The 21514-nt window shown below is 40.7% G+C and overlaps 1 protein-coding gene across 1 annotated transcript in view; it reads right to left on the reverse strand.

Moving 5' to 3' along the window:
* Vps13c (vacuolar protein sorting 13 homolog C) overlaps positions 1 to 20608 on the reverse strand; it is a 95021-nt gene extending 74413 nt beyond the window's left edge. Inside the window, exons 1-14 of the mRNA XM_028866011.2 lie at positions 20523 to 20608; positions 19202 to 19373; positions 17139 to 17201; positions 13760 to 13886; positions 13112 to 13206; positions 10480 to 10622; positions 9401 to 9593; positions 8125 to 8239; positions 7436 to 7572; positions 6189 to 6312; positions 4649 to 4766; positions 2854 to 2983; positions 2251 to 2329; positions 1463 to 1602 (exon numbers count right to left, since the gene is read on the reverse strand). Of these exons, the coding sequence (XP_028721844.2) occupies positions 1463 to 1602; positions 2251 to 2329; positions 2854 to 2983; positions 4649 to 4766; positions 6189 to 6312; positions 7436 to 7572; positions 8125 to 8239; positions 9401 to 9593; positions 10480 to 10622; positions 13112 to 13206; positions 13760 to 13886; positions 17139 to 17201; positions 19202 to 19318 (1581 nt within the window). The 5' untranslated portion in view covers positions 19319 to 19373; positions 20523 to 20608. The remainder of the gene's footprint in view (positions 1 to 1462; positions 1603 to 2250; positions 2330 to 2853; positions 2984 to 4648; positions 4767 to 6188; positions 6313 to 7435; positions 7573 to 8124; positions 8240 to 9400; positions 9594 to 10479; positions 10623 to 13111; positions 13207 to 13759; positions 13887 to 17138; positions 17202 to 19201; positions 19374 to 20522) is intronic.
* Between the last annotated feature and the right edge of the window lie 906 nt (positions 20609 to 21514).

A 21514-nucleotide genomic window follows, 5' to 3' on the forward strand; every position in this document is an offset into this window, starting at 1 on the left:
AATTTAAAACTCAGGAAAGCAAGGGGGAGGGTGAAAAACTGCAATTCCACCAACCTGGAGATGAACACCATCATTTATAAATGAAAATATGTACATGTAACTAAACGGAATCATATGCCTGTGCACCGAAATCTCCTTTACCCCCAAAATATGCTGTGCACATCTCATCAGGTTTTCTTTTTCTGTGTGGCCACTCTAACAACAGGTCTCAGGACTGAAGCTAGAAAGCACCATGCCCCACACATCCCGCACCCAGCTCTGTCTCCAGCCAATCCCACCCCACACTTTTTTGTTTTTTTTTTTTTCCTTTTGTTTTGTTTGCTGTTTTGTTAAATTGACCAGGATAGTTTATATCTCCAGCAGAGCCTGAATCCAGCAATCCTCCTGCCTCAGCCTTCTGGATAACTAGGCGTATATAGGCCTATGCCGCCATGCTTGCTTAGCTTTCTACATGACTTTTTTTTTTTCATTTTACATACCAACCACAGTCCCCCTCCCCCACTTCTCTCACTCCCCCCCCCCTCGCCAAAATGACTTTTAAAGGTGAAGAAAAAGAGTTTCTATGCTGTGGATATCACTCTATATAAATAAAACACTGATGGCCAGTGACCAGGCAGGAAGTATAGGCGGGACAAAGAGAGAGGAGAATTGGGGAAACAGGAAGAAGGGGGGAGAGACATTGCAGCCACCACCAGGAGAAGCAGCTTGTAAAGACGCCGGTAAGCCACCAGCCACGTGGCAAGGTATAGATTTATAGAAATGGGTTAATTTAAGATATAAGAACAGTTAACAAGAAGCCTGCCATGGCCATACAGTTTATAAGTAATATAAGTGTCTGAGTGATTATTTTATACATAGATTGTGGGACTGTGGGGCTTGGGGAACCTGGAGAGAAGCCCTCCAGCAACATTTCTAAGTTTGTTTGCTAACATTTTCCAGTTATACATGCACAACAGTGTTATAATGGCCAACACTATTTAGCTCAGGGGGAAGTCTCACTGCATGTGGAAGCACAGGCCTATAGTCTCAGCACTCAGGAGGGAGTGCTGGAGGTAGGAGGAAAGTCACATGTTCAAAGAAAGCTTGGGCTACATACTGAGATAGTGAGTTCAAAGTCAGCCTGGAATACACAGCAAAACTCTATCTTAAAAAAAATCAAAAGAGCTGGGACTGGATGGGGGGTGATATATACATCCACACACAAAAACAGAAATTTTATGCAGAAATACAAACCCTAATTAAGAGACCTGGGCTTTTCCAGAAGAGATTACACACACATTGATCCCCCTTAAACCATTTTTTTAATCATCTTCATGGTCTGAAACTGTGTGTGCCTTTGGGTAAAAAGGCACAGCTGATAGAAAAGAAACTAGAACACCACATTTTCAATGCACCTGAAGCTGAGGTCAGCTCCCAGTACAGAAGACCAACAGGAATGTGTTCATGAACAGAAAACACAGACCTCTTTAATCTCAAACTTGAGCAGAAGATTAACCAGCTCCTCGTTTGGAACCTCAGGGGCTTTTTTCAGTTCCGAGGCTTTCACGGTTCTGACAGTCTGCGAGTCTCCATCCTCAGCATCAAAATACTCGTCATCAGAATCTAAAGCAAAGAGACATGCATTAACCCAGACAGTATTCACTGAGAACCCACCCGGACACTAAGCCTAGACCTAACAAAGTCCATTCATGCAAGAATCTTCATATTCAGACTTAAATATTTGCAATTTTTCAAGTCCCAAAGTGACTAGAACCAGCATGTGATAAAAACTTAAACCAAATAGTACTCTACTATCTTTCCAGAAGTGACTCATTCTTCACTTTAGTTCATTCACTCACCATTCAGCAAAATATTTATTGGGCATCATCTACATGTACCAGCATGTGACCACCACAATGGAAACCAGAGTGGTCAGGCCTTGACCTTGTTAGATATGACCTTGTCTCTATGAAGGTTACATTCTATATTCTAATTTGAAATTATAAGACATCACTCAGCCCTGGTTAGAGAAAAGTATCACAGAGGAACACAACAACGTATTTAAATATTTGAAAAACACTGCCAACTCCATCACCCTCCCTTAGAAAAACAGCAAAACCTCTTCTTCATTGATCCAACAATGAGACGTGAGCGTTGGTTGGCAGCCTGCTAGAATGGTGCTTTCAGGACCCTGTGCTTTCTGAAAACACTCTCACTACATAACCCTGGGGAGGTTAGCGTCACAGAGAAACAGTATTTTCCGGTCCTCACCTGATTCCATTCCATCTAGCAACAGGGAAGTGCCAAGAAGACCTTTCGTCCCACCTGAAAGAACAGGAATCGAGGCTACCTAACAAAGAACACAAAAGTTGTGTTTTAATACTCACTGAAAAGAAGGATTAAAGACTACAGATGAGGTCTTTCTATATCCCAAAAAGCAACAGGGGACAGAGGGAGATGAGAAGATATGTATCAGCTACATTTCAATTAAAGTGACCCAGAACATTTAAGACTCACCAAAAAAGAACAGTTTCAAGTTGGTATTTTATTTGCAAGCTTATTTTAAAGCCTTATATTCCTAGTTCTATATAAGGCATGTTTTATACATGTGAATGACCTTTTACTTTCATTTCTGTTGTTTTTTACGTTTGTTTGCTTCTTTGGAGGCAGAGTCTCATGGGGTAGCCCTAGCGGGCCTGTAACTTGCTATGTAGCCCAGGCTGGCCTTGAAAGTAGAGATTCCCCTGTCTCTGTGCAGGCCCCATTTCTGCATCTTTGATCCTTTTGGTTAGAAAGCCTGTCTTTAAACTATCACTACTACTCTATGGTTTTCTAGAAATCACCTTGGCATTTCTACTACAATCACTTACTCACCTGTCTCTCTGGAGACTGTGTGGATGACTTCTGGGGCAAGGGTATACTATTAATCAAACATAGCGTATCTTTTATCTTCTGGTCAGAAATCCTCACATGCATCAAAGGCAGTCCTCCTGACACTTTAAATCTAAAAATACAATTTGAGTGAGGTCTCAGGGAGGGGAAGCAAATAGGCAGGAAATGACGTGGTGAGGTCAATGGCTGGCCAGCCATGTTTGAATCCATCATACTTAGATGCACACTTAGAGAACAGAAGTTCTCTGTAAGCCAGTTTTCCAGACCATCTAAATCTATCTTCCTTAAGCAGTAAACCTTTTTAAATGAACTTTTTTAAAAACAGGGTTTCACTATGTAGGCCCAGCTAGCCTGGAACTTGCTATGTAGATCAGACTGGCCTTACCTCACAGACTCTCTGCCTCCTAGGTGCTATGATTAGGAGAGTACACTAACACACATAGATTAAAGTTAAGTAATGCATTACAAAAGTCCTTTTGAACACAATTCCCTACTATTAAAAACAAAAACCACATTATGTATTTTATTTCCTGGCATCTAAGACTTCTTTCTACTAATCCCAGAATGTCTGCCCCATTGCTCTCTATCACCTTGTCTTGCCCTGCTCTGTTTATCCGTTACACTTGGCAGCACCTGATAGGTGACATGTGACATGTGCACTTATTTCCGGTCCCTCAGGTTAAAATGTAAGCTCCCTGAGGTCATTTGTTTTGCTGCTGAGTGTCCAGCCTGCTCTGGCAGTTGTTATATTATCTTTCCTTACACAATGTGGCTGCCTCGTGTCTGTCTCCTAGTGTGTTGACCACAGGCTGCTCACAAGCTTGTTCAGCTGATCCTCCGGCTGCCTGGCTAAGCTGTGAACAGCCTGCAGATTCCTAACTCTTAAAAGCTGGCTGGCCTTAAGACACACACCTTTAATCCAATCTTATGGAGACATTCTCTCAATTAAGGTTTGTGGTGATATTTTGTTAGTTTTTCTTAGTTATAATAGAAAGTAAATTAGATATAAAAATTTAGACTCACAGAGATAATTAAGTATTTCCTTTAATTTTGCCAAATGCAAATGAATTAGATATTGTTACTATAATTCTTACTTAATAATTGTTTTTGTTTTATATAGTTTTACTATATTAAGGTTAAAACCTTCCTTTTTAATTAGATGAAAAAGGAGAAATGCTGTAAGATTATGCTCTTGAGATTTGTCACTCTAATTGATTTAACAAGATGCTGATTGGCCAGTAGTCAGGCAGGAAGTATAGGAAGAAGACTAGGAGAATTCTGGGAAGAGGAAGGGTGGAGTCTGGAGTTGTCAGCTAGCAGCCAGGAAGCAAGATGAGAATACCACACTGAGAAAATGTAACAAGCCATGTGACTAAACATAGATAAGAATTATGGGTTAATTTAAATGTAAGAGCTAGTTAGTAACAAGCTTGAGCTACTGGCCAAGCATTTATAAGTAGTAATATTAAGCCTCTGAGTCAATTATTTGGGAAATGGCTGCCAGGTATTTAGGAGTTGCTGGCCAGACACAGAAACTTCCGCCTACAAAGGTTCCCTCCTCTGAGATGACCATGGCTTGTGTCAAGTTGCCATAAAACTAGCCAGCACAGCATACTATACAAATAAGTATTTTCTTTAAAATGTATTTGTGCTGTAAGACAGAATAATCACTGTTATTTCCTCTGCCACATATATCCATCTCTGTTTCCTTAAACTTTAGCAGCTAATATAGATACAGCACCCTTGTTGATTTCTAATATAAAAGATTCATACATACCTGGCCATTCTAACATCCTTCTCCACCATTGCCTTGGCCAACTCAACATGAATATCCATGGGTTGCAATATGTGCATAGTTGATGGATGTTGGAATCTACACTTTTTCCAGTTTTCCTCTTTAAAAATAAAAATTTAAATATTAAATAACTTTTAAAAGTTATCAGATATTCTGTGCAAAAAATTACATTGCTAGAAAATACTTAACAAATTTAATGAACAATTTTTACTTCCTTTAGCATACAAGTTAAATCTGTATTTTAACACAGATTGGTAGAAGACAAATAAATATCAAAAAAAGACTGCATGTGTAATAACCACTATTTTTCCAAAAAGAAGATTCTAAAGACAGATTTCCCACGTGGCTAACATAGTCCCATGCAGACCTTTATCCACGACAGGGACTGAAGAGCTCATTGTTCAAATACTTATTTGTAAGGACATGCAAAGAGGAAGGCAGTGTTGATGGTCTGTGTAAATACTCTCCTTTCAGAACCTCTGAGGCTCCTGACAGGCACCAAGCAGATATGTTATCTTAATGTTAACAGAGCTCACTATGCAGGGTAGAGCATGGCCTCTGCATTCAGAGATTACATCCTCAGGTGACTTTTCACAAAAGGACATGCTCAAAGATATCTAATCAACACCTACTTCTTCTAGTTACAAAAGGAATATGACGGACCAAAAAACTGTACATAAGCAACAGAAAACACTAATGCTGTGAGAACATAAACTATTTTTAAGTTTTATGAGTGTATCTACAGTATGAGTAGCTGTAGTGAAAACACGGGACAGCAGAGAAGATATCTTAAATTTCAGATCTGAGACTACGTTCGTATACATAGTGAGATATCCTGGGAATGGGACCTAAGTTTAATCACAAAGTCCACCTGTGTTACAGACATATCCTACATGTAGCTCAAGGGCCATTTGGCATCTGCAGGGCATGTATGCTTTAAGTACGGCCCATATCTGAAATTACATATGGAGTTTTTACTTGTGGCATCATATCAGCATTCAAAATGTTTCAGATTTTGGAATAGCTCACATTTAGGATTTTTGGATCAACGACGTTTACCATAGTATTTTTTTAGATATAGTATTCTTTAAATATATGTTTCTCAGATACCTATAAAAGTAGTTATAACAATGAAAAAATAAAGACTGAACTAAAAACCGTAAATATTTTCAAATAAAGGCAGCATGGAGAACATGGAAACATCTCAAAACATTAGAACAGAAGAGTTTGAACCAACTGTAACTTCTTCTGTGTTCTGACAGCTCAGTCATGCTACAAACAGAGGCCATGCACAAACTGAAGATTACCCTAGAACTTACAGTCTGTTATAACTGTGACATCCTGCACTGGGCCACTCCTACTGAAGTGATCAGCAGGAAAAGTGCACAGGACAGTGGCTGGGACTGATACCCAGGAGCAGACAGACCCATGCACACACTGCCAAGCCTAATAATGCATGCATGTACACCCTCACAGCTACTGGAGCTAATCTGACCACCCTAAGAGCTGAGCAGTGGCTGACCTGCTTTTGCAAAGAGCAACTGTACACTCTTTATTTCCACATCAAACTTGTCATATGCCTTGTCTATTATTTCTTCCAGAGATGAATTTGTTGTCTTCTGTGTACCTTGGTCTTTACTGTTGAGCTAAAATGGAGTGAAGAAAAAAAACTGAATTTTTTTACATAACATAAAAGTATACATATAACAAACTTTGGTCAAATTTCAAAACGTCTAACTGAAGAGAGGAGACTTCCTTAATGAGCTCATATTCTAATTTCCTGGTGATATGTAAGCAGTTCGTTAGAGGTACATTACCTCACCACATGTCTGTTAGGCTTGAGTAAGACATGCTGAGCACATTTGCACTCACTGAGCCAATTACACAGCTGTCTGCATCAAATGTCCTGTCCAGAAGGAAAGCTCCTTCCTCTGCCTGACTCCTAAGAGGTACCTAAGTCGGTAGGTACTGCCAACTATGACTTGGCTCTCCTACAGCCCACCTTGAACTCCTCACCTTCGCGACACTACCATGAAAGAAGAAGCCATTAGGACCAGCTCCAACCTACTTCCTTTTCCCCTTCCCAGATGGAATCAAGGCTCAATTCAGTTTAACTGTGACCTTTTGCCAAATGCTTAGATTCAACGAGATGCAAAATCCAAAACCCGACTCTACTTGCTTAAAGCAATCAAGTATACATTTATAATATATAGATACATAATATAACATTGTATGTGTATATATGACATAAATGATATATATTGCACATATATACATATATAGAGATAATTTCCTGTCAAATATATGTCCCAAAAAAATGACACTGTAAAATTAAACACTAAACCATGAAAACTAAGATAGTTTCTCTCCTATTAAGTAGGAAAACAGAAAAATCATCCATCCAGTCCTCAATGCCAAATTATTGCCATTAAAGAAATTTCTTTTGTTTTGTTTTGTTTTTTCGAGACAGGGTTTCTCTGTGTAGTTTTGGTGCCTGTCCTGGAACTCGCTCTGTAGACCAGGCTGGCCTCGAACTCACAGAGATCTGCCTGGCTCTGCCTCCCAAGTGCTGGGATTAAAGGTGTGCGCCACCACCGCCCAGCTCATTACAGAAATTTCTAATGACATTTCTTTGTTTGGGTAGCCATACAATATGTGTGAAATAAGTCTAGGCTTAATTTAAGTGAACTTAAGAAAAACAGCAAGCTATCAGACATACGGTTAGTAAACTTGTCAAAGATAAAAAGAAAAAAGTACACATACACCTACCTGAAAAGTACCAAAATCTAAAATGAGAAGATTTGACTTTTCATGGTGAAAACCTGTCTGTGGAATTATTAAATAAGAAGGCTTTAGATTGATCCTTAAGTCGAGGGTTTTCCGAGTCTCAATAATATGTGTAAGTCCTAAAACAAGGCCAGGAAAAAAAGGATATGGTCAAGTTGAACTACATGGTGATACCGTTACCACAAAGACTAAGAATTGAACTTGAAAGATATTAGTGTCAGTTTTGTCAAAAAGTAGATTCTCAGTTCATCGTGTGAAGTGAACACTGCATTGAGTTGACAGGAAACAAATGTCTCATAGCGTATATACATAATATAGTAAAGCCTAGGTAACTAGTATTTGTCTAGGCAGCCTGATGAAATAGTCTGCTGCGTCCTTTAAACCAGGCATGCACAGCATGGTGAATGGTTTGGAGGAAGGAGATGGAGGGTCACCTCAAGATCATTCCAAGGCACAAGATCTTGGGTGTAAGGCAGACAGAAGCATCTGTCCCTCCATTACTCTCTTTCCCAGGAAGTCTAACAACTTATACAAGCCTGAGTTAGCCATAGAACACAGCCGAATTTTAAAACAGAAATAAGACAACCTCAACTACTTTAAACACAATGTTTCCATTGCGATGGACATGCTTCAAGTTTAGCTGGTGCAGAGAGACACACTAAAAATGTCACCTGTAGCTGTTCTCTCCTTAATTTCTTCCAGCTTCATCAATGTGGCTGATGTAATTTGCTCAAGATCCAACCCCTTATTTGACTGAAAGAATTCAACTACAGCATTGATAGTTTTCTGTAAAAGAATTTTAAAACATGACAAGCAGGTTAGATGTCAAATCTGTGTTATAAATCTAAAGGATTTACCTCAACTATAAATAGCTGAGGCTCTGAACTAAGGAATCCAAAGATGCTCTCTGCATTCCCTTCAAGAGGGAGAGACAACTTCGAGCATGGCAGAGCCTAGTGAGCTTACTGGAGAGAGGAAAACCTGTACATTTCACAGCAGTTAGAGGTCTAAGCGGCATGCGGTACTAGCAAATGGCGTGGCCTCTGGTTTCAGCCTCCAGTTAGAGTAAATCCATCACTCAACACTGTACTTGGATTCCACCATGCTCTGACATTTGGAGGAGAAACAAGGGGGAAGTTGGTCACTCTCACCTGCGTGTAAAACCTGAATATACAAATATCAGAGATTTTATATGGTGGGAAAAGTTCTGGAGATCAGCTGTACAGCAACTTCGTACATTTGTGAATGTGCTAAACAAACTAAACCACGATCTTACCATGAATGTGTAAGATGGTAAATCTTGTCATATGTGTTCCACTACAATATAAAATCTTTTCAGCTTTATCTTATCATCTGTGTGTGAGTGCTTGTGCACAGGCACACACACACACACACACACACACACACACACACACACACACACACATCATAGCACATGGAGGGGGGTCAGAGGACAGTTCTGTGGAGTCAATTCTCCTCTGCTGCCCTTACATGGGTTCCAGCAATTGAACTCAGGTCATCAGGCTTGCACGGCCAAGTACCTTTATCCACTGAGCCATCCTTTCAACACTAAAAAAACGTTTAAAAAATTTTGTGTGTGTATATGGTGTATGTGTACGGAATATATAATCATGCGCATGTGCAGGTGAGTGCACCCATGTGTGCAGAGGCCAGAGGAGAGCACGCTGTCCTGTCCTGTTACTCCCAGACTTCTCCCCTTGAGTCTGGGCTTCTCACTGAACACGGAGCTAGGCTGGCAGCCAACAAGTCCCAGCAATCCTCCTGCCCACCTCCCACAGTGCTGGGTTGCAGGCACACACATGCCCATGCCGGTGTTTTACTTGGATGCTGAGAATTCGAACTCAGAGCCTCGTGTTTGCATATCAAGTGCACTTACATATTAAGCCAACTCCCCAACAGCTTGAAGTCACCCCTGCCTGCACTTACAGCGTCATAGATGACCTCCACAGGCTGGGACTGAACGATCAGAGTCTGGTCAGCAGGACTGTTCTCAGGGTTGGTTTCAAACTCAATTTTGAGCAAGGACGATGAAGTGTCGCCAATGGAAGCCACCAGTGATGGCACAATGTCTTGCTGTCGCAAGCCTGTGACGTACCAGTGTTCTAATTTTGCTTCTATCCTATCCAATAAGGAAAAAGCAAGCATGTAACAGGTGAAGTGACAACTATTCCTTTGAAACTTCCTTTGAGAACCAGCCCCATGGCCAAAGTCACAGCTCATCTTCTTAGGCTGGCCTTGGTTTACCTACAACACCTGCCTCTGTTGCTGTCAGTCACTGTCTTATTAGCTGTTTACCATCCACATAAAAACCCACTTTAGTCAACCCCAGCACATGGCACACGTCCTGGTCATGGTGTTTAAACACAGATAATACCACCATCCTGTGTCCACGCCACTCCCACATCCTCCTCCTGCTTCTCCTGGCATCCTTCCCATCCAGCTGCCTCCAACTCCTACTGTCTCGGTTATTCTTGCCCACAACTGAGCCATGCAGTCTACCTGTGGGCATTTCACACCATGCTCCACGGTAAGTTGTCTAATGTGTTAAATGGTCTTGAACTAATTCTTTGTATATACTCTTACCAAATGCAATGTAAAAGTCCTGAAAACAGAAATGTACTACACCCTGAACAGCTGCCGTGTGCAGACACTCTAATAAAACACTGCCTGACAAACACTTGCAGAGGCAAGGAGGAAAGATAGGACAGTGACTTATACCATTCACCATAAAAAATAAACAAATCTTCTTTCATGCTGCGTAAGATTACATAACTGAGCTGGGCAGTGGTGGCACATGTCTTTAATCCTAATATCTGGGAGGCAGAAGCAGGTAAATCTTCAGAAGCAGCAAACTCTCTGAGTTTGAGGCCAGTCTGGTCTACAGAGTGAGGTCCAGGATAGCCAGGGCTACTGAGAGAAGCCCTGTCTCAAAAAAACCAAATATATATTTGGAGCCTAAAATCCTAAATGTAAATGAAAATGAAGTTAACTTCTTAAAAACTTACTTAAGTGCTTGTGCTCCTGGTCGCTGGGATACTTGGGTACCCAAGCCAATTATCTGAATCCTCAAGATTTCTGGAACATTCTTGTTTTCTCTTATTATAATAGAGGTGCTCACCAACTTCAGAGTCAGTATATGGGCCACATACTAAACAGAGGAATGCATGAAAATGGTTATCATGGGAATGAATTCTGACTTTCATGGTTTCATCTTAAATATGTCGAATTATCAAATGACTCAACAAAACCTACAGGTTCTAGCACCGACATATTCTACATACTCTCCATAACTGAACAGACTAGAAAACTCAACGCAAGGCTATTTGGACAGACAGCACACTTACAAACGATCCCAGCTCATTTGCTCAGTTTTAAAGAAACAGTGACAATCCTTTAGAGGAAGAAAATCTCCACTGAAAAGCTTCCACTTAAGCAAACTTAGCATGTCACCAATCTTCTAGCTGAGGAAAAGAATTTGGGACGTGTTTCCCCGCAGAGCGTGTGAACTTTTAAGAGCATGAAGACAGCCTCTGAGGTGAGTCTAGAACAAGGCCGCGGCACTGAGGAACCGCGATCGATCATCTGGTCTGGTCGAGACCCGGGAACACACAGCTAAAGGGAATCAGAGGAAACTCTCCAAATGAAGAGCGGAAAGACTGAAACGCAGAGAGCGGAGAAGGGGACAGAGGACAGCACAAGGGCACGGCTCACACTGTGAGGAAGCACTGTGGCAGACACTATTCACACTGGTGAGACCTGTGAGAGCCAAACCACGTGAACAAGAGCAGATGTCAATGTATACCACAGCAAATGCTGAAAACCGAACGAGTTAAACACCAAGATTTCTCCGCTCCATGGCCCGTATCTTGCGTGAGCGACATCAAGTGGACTTGGTGAGTTTCCAGACAACAATGGGGGATGGAGGAAGAAAACAGTAACAGTCAGGAGGGGGACGTCGGGGGATGGGGGAGGTGGAAGAGGGAAATAGAGATGGGTTTGATCATATTTCATTGCATTCCTATATGAAATTCTCAAGAAGACAGGAAAATTAGAAAATTGTACTATGAAAAATTTAAGTAAATAAAAATGCCCTTCATTGATTAAAACAGCATACAAAGGAAGTGAATGAACATAAATGTCACTTGGATACAGTACGGATCACAGCTGAATGTACTGACAAACAGTGTAAGCCAAACAGCAATAAAATCATGGACTCAAACTCTTTTTAAAAAGGAATCAACAACCTAGAATCTTAAACACAAAGGCTGGGGAGTATCTTTAAGACACATGGGAAAACAATAGTTATTTTTAGAAAAAAGCAAAAATTTAGGAAACTAATTACAAACAGATCTTCACTAGAGGCAAGAAACCAGCAGACATCACTCAAGAGAAGGGAAATTAAGGCAATGTCAACCCAAGATGCAACTGGATGACACTTTCCATCTCCCCAAAATCATCTCTGCAGTCAACATAATCTCTAACGGTACCACAGCAGCATGTTTTTCCCAAAAGCACAAGACACAAAACCTGTAGGTAAACCCACAAAGAGTCCCACAGTCAGCAGTGGAGAACAAACCTCCTCACCTCACTTAAGGTGGGCACTTACAAATGATCACACAGGAGGGTCAACAAGCCACAGAAACAAGCTCAACATCATTATCAGGAAAAATAGAAATTAAAAATACAGTGGGATTGCACGTCATCCCCTTAGAATGGCTCAAAGTAAACATGTGAAGAACAGCCATCACAATGAGTGATGTGTGGGGAACTTCTTGTTTCACATTATACATACATCTACCCTATGACCCAACAATTTCACTCCCAGTTATTTACTCAGTGGGAATGAAAACATACAGTTTAAAAGGGGGGGGGGGCAAGCGAACTAAAAATAAAGACAACCCAGATGCTTTTCAACAAAAGCACCAATAAGTAAGTTCTGGTATTTTCAAGTGATAGACTCCTGCACAGCAATGAAAATGAGTAAAATACATTAGGTGCCACGCAGAGAAGGCTCCAAGGACACTGGCAGACAAGAGAAAACATGCTCTGTGCTTCCCTTTACAGAAAGATGAAAAAATACGCAGAACAAAATCACGGTGTCCATAGCAAAACACCCAAGGAAAGGAAAGAAGTGACCGTGGTACAGATCAGGACGCTGGTTATATCTGGGGAAGAGATGGGGGAGGTGTGGGGATTCTAGGATGACTGCAATATTGCAAACCTTGACACTGTTATACCTGGAGAAGAGATGGGGAAGGTGTGGGGATTCTAGGATGGTTGCAATATTGCAAACCTTGACACTGGCAGTCCCTGTAGCCAGTGACTTTTCAACCTGTCAAATACACAGAATGCTTTTGATCTGTTCACTCTTGCTATGCACTAAACTTCACAAGAAAAACACCTCAAAGATTCAACCACACGCTCTAATGAGGATTTTCACCAGGTTCTTCCTCTACTCACTAAATGAAGCTGTCCTACAGTTGAGACTTTTGACTGGGAAGGCTCCAGAACAGCATTAGGCAACCAAACTAAAGACAACACATTTTCAGTAGCTACTTAAGAGCATCACTAAGTTAGCCCAACTCAAGATAACCCAGCAAGTGAATCAAGACACTTGTGAAGGCACCCAACACCTACCTGCTTGGGCAAAGCCAAGTTGTAGGTACTCTCACTGTAGCCAATGGCAGTGAAGAGCTTGTCTTTCTCCTCTGGAGTCATGAGATCATCGATGGCTATGAGACAAGACGGTCTTTTAGGAAATGAATGGCTAAGGTTTTAAAGACAAATTTTTTAAAAATAATCAATAAAAATATTATGTTGGGGAAAAAAAGTCCACAGACACAAATGCTAAAGCAAAATCAGCCAACTAATTCCTTCTAACACTCTGGTTCATTTAAAAAACAAACAAACAAACAAACATAAAACCACCCTGTATTTGACTATTTGTATTAAGAAACTACAAAAAGATACTCACTGCTAAGGAAATTCAGTTCTCAGGTATACACATTTTTAAATTTGCTGAAAATTTCAAAACTTACCTTGTCACTAAAACCCATCTAAAATTTCACAAAAAGGAATACAGAACGCTGAGACCTCTAAGCATGAACATGTTAAATTTCTCACAAGTCATTTCTCAAGAACTTTCAAGTTCTACTCCAGGTAGAAAAAGAAATCAATTCCATAGCCTGTCCCATGTGTTCATGTGTTCCTCTGCTGGGCATGTGAAACAGAATCTGCATGGCTGTTCCTTCCCAGTGAATGATGATTGCCTGCCTTGAGACTTACTTTCAGGGATCAATGAGTCCTCATCTTTCTTCTTAGATTCTTTCTTTCCCCAAAACCCACTAAACCAGCCACGTTTCTCGCCTGCCTCAGTAGACTTTTTCCTTAACTTCTGCCCAGAATGAATGACCTGAAAAATAAAAATTGAAGATTCATTCAGAAGAAACACTCTGTTCACGGTTAAGTATAACCATGGTCAGTTTTGTTTAATGCTTCAATAGAGTAAGACAGGAGAGGAGGCCAATTCTTTCTGAAATGATGCTCACAGTATGGCCTGGACAGTATGGTCTACAGATAACTTACTTCCCGCACCTACTGATAGAATTTGGGGGAAAACGCGCTGTTTAGCTATAGCCAAGAACTCCACGAATTTCCCTGTGTACTGTAATGTGCAGGTGTCTAAGGAGACACTAGAACAGGTTTATAAAATGAAAAGGATTCTTTAAAGGAAGAGACTTCTGCACCCATGATGGAGTAATCTAAAAAGGACATTTCAGAATTTACACACATTACTGGTTTGCTAACTAGTTCACTGTAGGAGGGAGACAGTCACAGAAACAGTCCTCAAATCCCATCTCACCTCTGGCCTGAAATAAATCCTAATGCGCTTCCTACTGATCCTTCTCTTAGCCCATCTTTCAAAACCAGAAAACAAGTATGAAGAAAAGGGGTAAATGATTCAGACTCTACCTTCTCATTCCCCGATTTTAACGATCTGCCAATTCACTTTCAAGAGACTTTTCAATGGATACCAAATCATTAACATACTTAAGTATCCCATAATAAAAAGTAAAAACAATACAAAAGAGAAGTCAAAAGAGTTAAGTTCTATAATGAAAGAGGAGTTTGATGACTGAATATAAGGCTAAGCAGGGGGAATATGTTCAGTGTTTGTCTTATGTCACCCATGAGTGCAAGCATTCAAGAGTGAAGAGAGAAATAGATAGGAAAAGCTATCAAGATGTATTAAACAGGGTATTTTCATTCTAGCATTAACATATATGTGCATATATACTACACACTGTGTGTTTGTATTATATATATTTTATATAGACAATTTGCATGTAGTGTTTGTGTATAGACAGAATGAGCAAGAAAGACAGATAGACAGAGACAGTCAGTCATCCGAAAAGGAAAGAAGAAAGGAAGATTATTTGAAAGCATTCCACACATGTAACAGGTTGGGTCTGAAGCTCAGCAGCCACTCAGGTGCATCGGTCACAGGTAGTCACAGGTGGTCAGGTCACTCTCCTGGCAGCCCTTTTCTGCCTGGATCTGGAGCTATGTTGACACAGCTCCCTCCTTCAACTCCGCACCACCCACTGGTCACCTCTGAGTCGTTTCCCATCTCTCTGAGCATGACAACAGAAGACTTGCAATCTCTGCAACTCCCCTCTACTCCCTTAGGTGATTTTATTCCATCTCACTGGTCTACCACGTCCTGAACTGATACGCGCAGCATAGACTTCTCTTCTGAGCTCTGAGTTCATATTCCTGCATCTGATGTGAACTCTGATCTTCTCACATCACACCCAAGCCGTTCCAACCCAGTCTTCCCCATCTTATCTGATGACAGATCTACACTTTCAACTGTCTATACCAAAGTAACCCAAGGCTTTCTAACTCTCATATCTAACCTATCTCGGGTAATATGGGTTCTGCCTTCAAAACATCTAGACTCTAGCACACTGTATCTATTCCACTGTAACCAATCTCCAGCATGTTCCTGTCACCCATACCCAATCAGGTCAATACCAAGTGGCCTCCCTATTTGTACCCTCATCCTCTCTCCTACAGCTGTTTGCAAAGCAGCTAGGATGAGTTCTAAAGCATGCCCAGTCACAACATCCTGTTTCTCAAAAGCAATATTAAAGACTTGCCAAGCCAGAATAAAAGCCCAAACCCACAGCTGCTTCTAAGAAGAGCCTACCCAAGATGGTGATCTCCCGGTTCCCAGCAGCACCACCTCCACTACACTCTGCCACTTCCTGTACATCACAGTGGCTGCCCCCCTCCCCTCCCTTACAGCATCCCCTGAAGGAGCCCCATGAGCTCCCAGCCCAAATCCTTTAAACTGGGACCATGTATTCTCTCCTGCTGGTTCAGCTCTGCCCTTGGACAACTCCCTGGCATCTCCCTCACCCTCCTTCGGTCATCAGTCCAATCTCCCTTTCTGAGTGAAGATGTCTCTGGCCTCCTGTTTAAAACTGCAACCCCAATTATCCTCACGGTCTAGCCCCAGCACTCTATGTTTATGTTTAACTGTATGTTTATTATCCTTCTCTCCCACTGGAAGGGATTTCTTTGTTGCTCACTCCCATGTGCTAATACAAATGACAAAGAAGAAGGAGAAAAGAATCACTTACTTAGTCATTCCTGAGGGCCGGGCCCATAACAGTCCAAGTGTTTTAAATGGATTATCACATACCCCCACAATAAACACAGGACACAGGTCCCATTATAAATGAGAAAACCAAAGCACAAAGAGATTAAACAGCTAGCCTCAGGTCACAAAGTCAAAAGCCTATACAACTGGGACCATCTGACCTTCAAGTCCACACACTTAACCATAATCTAGAATGACAGAAATTCGTTAAGTTTTTGCTAGATAAATGAGTAAGTACATGTGCTTTAGTCACACTTTAAAATGAGTATGGACTGGACAGACAGCTGAATGATACAGCATGGCTCAATCCCCAGAATCACAGAACAGGGGTGGTATGCCTTCGAGAGCTCTAGGAAGGACTTAAAAGGAAAGACAGGCAGCTATGGGCAGTAGCTCAGCATTCCAGATGACACAACGAGAGCATAGCCTTTCTTCTGCTGATCTATGTTTTCTAATGGTTCTATAAGCTCTATTTAATCTGAAATTCATCTTTAATCACTGAAAAGGAAGAGAAATGACAAAAAACAGGTACAAAGAGTCCTGGTGGACAGGCAGGATAAAACATTATCGACAAATTGGTTCTGATTTTGGAAAATAAGAGAAAGATAGCAGAAAGGAAGAGATAAGAAGGAAGAGGACAGGAAAAAGGGGGAAAAATGCTTAAGTATGTTAAGTCATAAGGAAAACCACGAGCCTGATGCAGAATGTAAACTGCAAAGTTTCAAGTTGCTGGAATGATAGAGAACTTAGATTTACTTTTTTATAAATTTTAGATTACACAGTTTGAAAGCTCTTCCTTTGCATGTTAGTGGCTTTTTTCCCAGTTAGTTTTCTCGAGAGACTAAATGAAGCAATAGGGAATTAATCTCTATTCTCATTCGGGTAAACCTCAGCAACTTCCCATAAAACGAAGATTTCTCCATTCTGGATTTAAAGTAGTGACAGAAACATGATTAAGAAAGAATAAAGTCAGCTAAAATCATAAAAAATGATTACCTCAACTTGTGCTTGTTGTCTCACTAAAATTATGTTAAACACATCGAGACTCTTCTCCAAGTCCTGCAAAAGAAGAGAAATAATGATTAGGTAAAAGCCATACTCTCTGACTGATGGACTCACCCAGTCCTGAACACTGGTGGTGGCCTAAGGAAAGCATGAGCTAAAATGTACAGAAGGCTTTCAATTATTTTAATTTCCATAGTAAGAGAAAGGAAAGTTTTATAAGAAAAAAAATGGAATCCCTCTTAAATAGTTTGAAAATAAAGTTTTTTGGGTTTTTTTTCTGGAAGACATTGTAAATGATTGCACATAAAAACAAGAATGTTTACGATGGGAGCTGTGCTGGGGCTGAAGAGATGGCTCAGAGGTCAAGACCACTGGCTTCTCTAACAAAGGACCCAAGTTCAGTTCCCGGAATCCCCATAGAGGCTCCTCTGCAACAGGAGATCCAATGCCCTTTCTGACCTCCACGGGCACCTGGCACACACGTGATGCACAGACATACATGCAGGCAGAACACTCACACACATAAATAAAATAGATACACCTTTTAAAAGGTTTAGAAGGCCAGGCAGCGGTGGCTCACACCTCTAATTCTAGTACTCGGGAGGAAGAGCCGGGCAGGTCTCTGTGAGTTCCAGGCTAGCCTGGTCTACAGAGTGAGATCCAGGACAGGCACCAAAACTACACAGAGAAACCCTGTCTTGAAAAAACCAAAAAACAACAACAACAAAAAGGTTTAGGTAGGGCTGAAGAGATAGCTAGAAAACAGCCCTGGATCCCCTGCAGAGGACTGGAGTTCAGTTCCCAGCACCCAACTCTGGCAGCTCACAACCTCTAACTCCAGCTCCAGGGCATCCGATGCCCCTTTCTTGCCTCTTTGTACTTTGTACTTGCGTGTACAAATCCACACACAAACATGCATATATACATAATTTTAAAGACATAAAATTTGAAAAAGAATCCAAAAAGGAGGCTCACTTTAGGTGTGTGTGTGTGTGTGTGTGTGTGTGTGTGTGTGTGTGTGTGTAAAATCCTTACTTATTACTCTCCCCTATTCTGTATTATTTTATAGCCACTATATCATTACAAAAAAAAAGCAGGGAGGGATGTAAGTCACCACATAAAGTAAAGGAGACATTGGGACTCTAACATTTACTGGATGACCCGTATCTCAGGTCATTCATTAACGTTGTTTATACATCCCTTAGGACTGTGAGACAGATGTAGTTTTCACTTTATTCCTGAGGAGAAACACTCAACTTCAGAAGCTGAGGAACCTGTGTCTGTGACCAGAACATCTGGTAAGCACCAAGCGCCTGACTCCGGATCTTCACCTCCACACCTATGCTCTTCCTGATGTCTCACACTAGTGACTGCCATGGTTCCTAAGTACAAGAGTCCAGTCCGGTCTCACATCCTGGACACCGTGACTCGATGGCACCAGATGCTAGTAAGCAAGTTCTGTATTCAGGGCACAAGGAAGACCCCAAGCCTTTCTCAGAAAGAATGGGTTTCTGTTTGGTTTTGCTTCTAAATAATTCTTTAAGGTCTAAAAGGGAGAGACCACTACTATATAAGTAAGGGAATTTTTATCAACAAAACAAGATCTAACAAATGAACATTTAAATGAGTCTGATGTCCATTTTCTAAACATTATTAGAAAAACCAAACTCATTTTCCCAAATAGTCTGTAGCAGTTTTACCATATGTGACATTATGATAGGGAAAAGGGACGGTTGGTTAATAAAAAGGAAGAAAAGAAAAAATAAAGAATACTCTATGTTCTCATGTAATTATTCTCAAACCCATGAGTCTGTTCTTTGTCAAATTATATTCTAATTCAAACTGTATACATAAGAATATTAAAATAGCTGGGTGTGGTGGTGCAGGTCTTTAATCCCAGCACTCAGGAGGCAGAGGCAGGCAGATCTCAGCCTGGTCTATAGAGTGAGTTCCAGGCCAGCCAGGGCTATGGAGTGAGACCCTGTCTTGAATAAACAAACAGAGAATATTAAAGGGTGATCAGACATACAGCAATACTAACATTCAAAACATACCTGAATTTGTTTCTGTAGTTCTTCTGAGACTTTCGTTTGTGTTAACTTGCTTTTGTAGGCAATTTTGTAACTCTTGAGTAACTGCCTGTGTTTTTTTATGTTACTCCATGACCACATCTGAGTATATCTTCTTATATGAACTTCAAGAACAGAATCAATTGCATATTTCCACCTAAAGTCAAATTTTGTTAATGTGCACAGGAATATACAGATGTAAGAAAATGGTTTTGACTTTTCAGAGACACCACATTGTTGATTTTGTTTGTTTGTTTTCTTCTTCGCCTTCTTCCAATACCTCCAACAATAACACTGCAAGCCCCTGTACAACTCTCTGACCTAAACAGAGTGAGCGAAGAAACACCCAGAAGAGGATATGCCAAAGCAAACCCACAAAAGCACAAAATGATGTATGTGGAAAACAGTACAGTCACGTGCTGGACAGCAACTTCATGCTACATGGCAGACCACATACAGCACAACGGCTTCAGACAATTGTATTTATATCTTGTGATGTCACAGCTATCTGAGCTCACACTGCATGATGCCCACACAACCATGAAAAGCATGTCACATAATAGATCTCCACTGGTAAGTGAAACATGCCTGTAGGCTGTGTTCTACTGATTGTAATCTTGAGTCCATATGGATGACTGAAAAGACTTTTTGAAACATGCTCAAGGTCTTGAATGCAAAGACAAAACTTTGGGAATCCAGAAGTATTTGTGAGGAAAAAACAACAACAACAGTAACACACACAGAAAAAAAAAAATCTCTCTTTTCCTATTGTTTTGGAAGAGTCTAGACAACAAGACCTTAAAGGTTTCTTAACTCTGAATGCCCGGACTATATAATTATTCATTTCTCATAAAATAAAAGAACAAGAGCTAAGGCAATGACTCAGTGGTCCATGTGCTGGATAAGCAAGTACAAGAACCTGTGTTTGCACCCCCAGAACGCATATAAAAGTTGGGTTCATTGGTGCACACCTACAGTCCCAGTGCTGGGGAGAAGGGGAATGGAACAAAAAGGCAGAGCTCAGGGGCTTGCTGGCCAGCCAGCAGAGCTGAAATGGGAGAGTTCGGAATTCAGGGAGAGGCTATGTCCCAAAAAATAGGGACTGAGAATAGAGAAGCAATTGAGGAGGGCATCAACCTCCAGTCTCCAAACAGTCACACAGGCAAGCGCATCTTCACATCTACAACACATGCACACACACACACACACACACACAGAGAGAGAGAGAGAGAGAGAGAGAGAGAGAGAGAGAGAGAGAGAGAGAGAGAGAATAATTTTTAAGTTAAAAGAACAAATTCTAACTTACCACTGTCGACATTGGTATGAAGTGGTAAGCAAGGTTTGTACTTCCTATATGGTCCATTTCTAACCATATAATCCAGTGACTCCAAAAAGTCAATCATGCTTAAGTACTATTGAGACAAGAGCAAAATTAGGTTTGTTACAGTGAACATGCAAATAAAAATTATATCTAATTCTCTCTTTCTTGAGAAACCCAAAATCTCTGATAATTCAATAATATACCAACTACACCTGATTAAACCTGAGATTATCAATTAGAAATTAAAGCACAATATTTTAAGTTCTTCTATAAAAGACAACTGTGCTGGTATTAAGACTGTCACATGACCAATAATAGACTTCGTTTTTTTTCAGATATTCTAAAATGGGAAATAAATGCAATAGGGAAATGGTGTGTCTCCCAGTATTGATTGTATTTGTGTTTCTAAACCTGTCTGCTTTTCATCTGGACCCTCATTTTTGCCAATTTTTTGTCTCATTTTTTAACTCTCAATCTGCTCCAGAAAAATGGATGCATAAGCAAGATGAAGCTATTTAAGCACTCAATTTACTACCAACACAACTTTGTGTTGTGTAAGCCTGACAAACAGTTCAAATGAAGAGAAACACACAGGAAATGGGTGAGAAGGATCCCAGGCTCAAGCAGAATAAGGTCTAGCTTCCTTTGAATTTCCCTCAATACAATTCTACCCAAGGGTTATTTGAGAAATGTGTCTAGCCTAAACTTCAACAATGAACTATATCCCAGATTTCAAAGACATTAGGGAGAAAGGATACAAAATTCTAGTTACAATTTATATTCACAATGTTATAAAATAAAATTATAGAAACATTAAGTAAAATAGATTATTCAGGTTTGTTCTAAACTAGACATGGTGGCACACATCTATAACCCTAGTACTCAGAAAGCTGAGACAGGAGGATTGCTGCAAGTTCAAAGCCATCCTGGGCTATATAGTGAGTTCTGGACCACCAAGAATAAACAGACGAGCCGGG

Source organism: Peromyscus leucopus, chromosome 7 (assembly GCF_004664715.2).
Source record: "Peromyscus leucopus breed LL Stock chromosome 7, UCI_PerLeu_2.1, whole genome shotgun sequence".
Classification (NCBI taxonomy): domain Eukaryota; kingdom Metazoa; phylum Chordata; class Mammalia; order Rodentia; family Cricetidae; genus Peromyscus; species Peromyscus leucopus.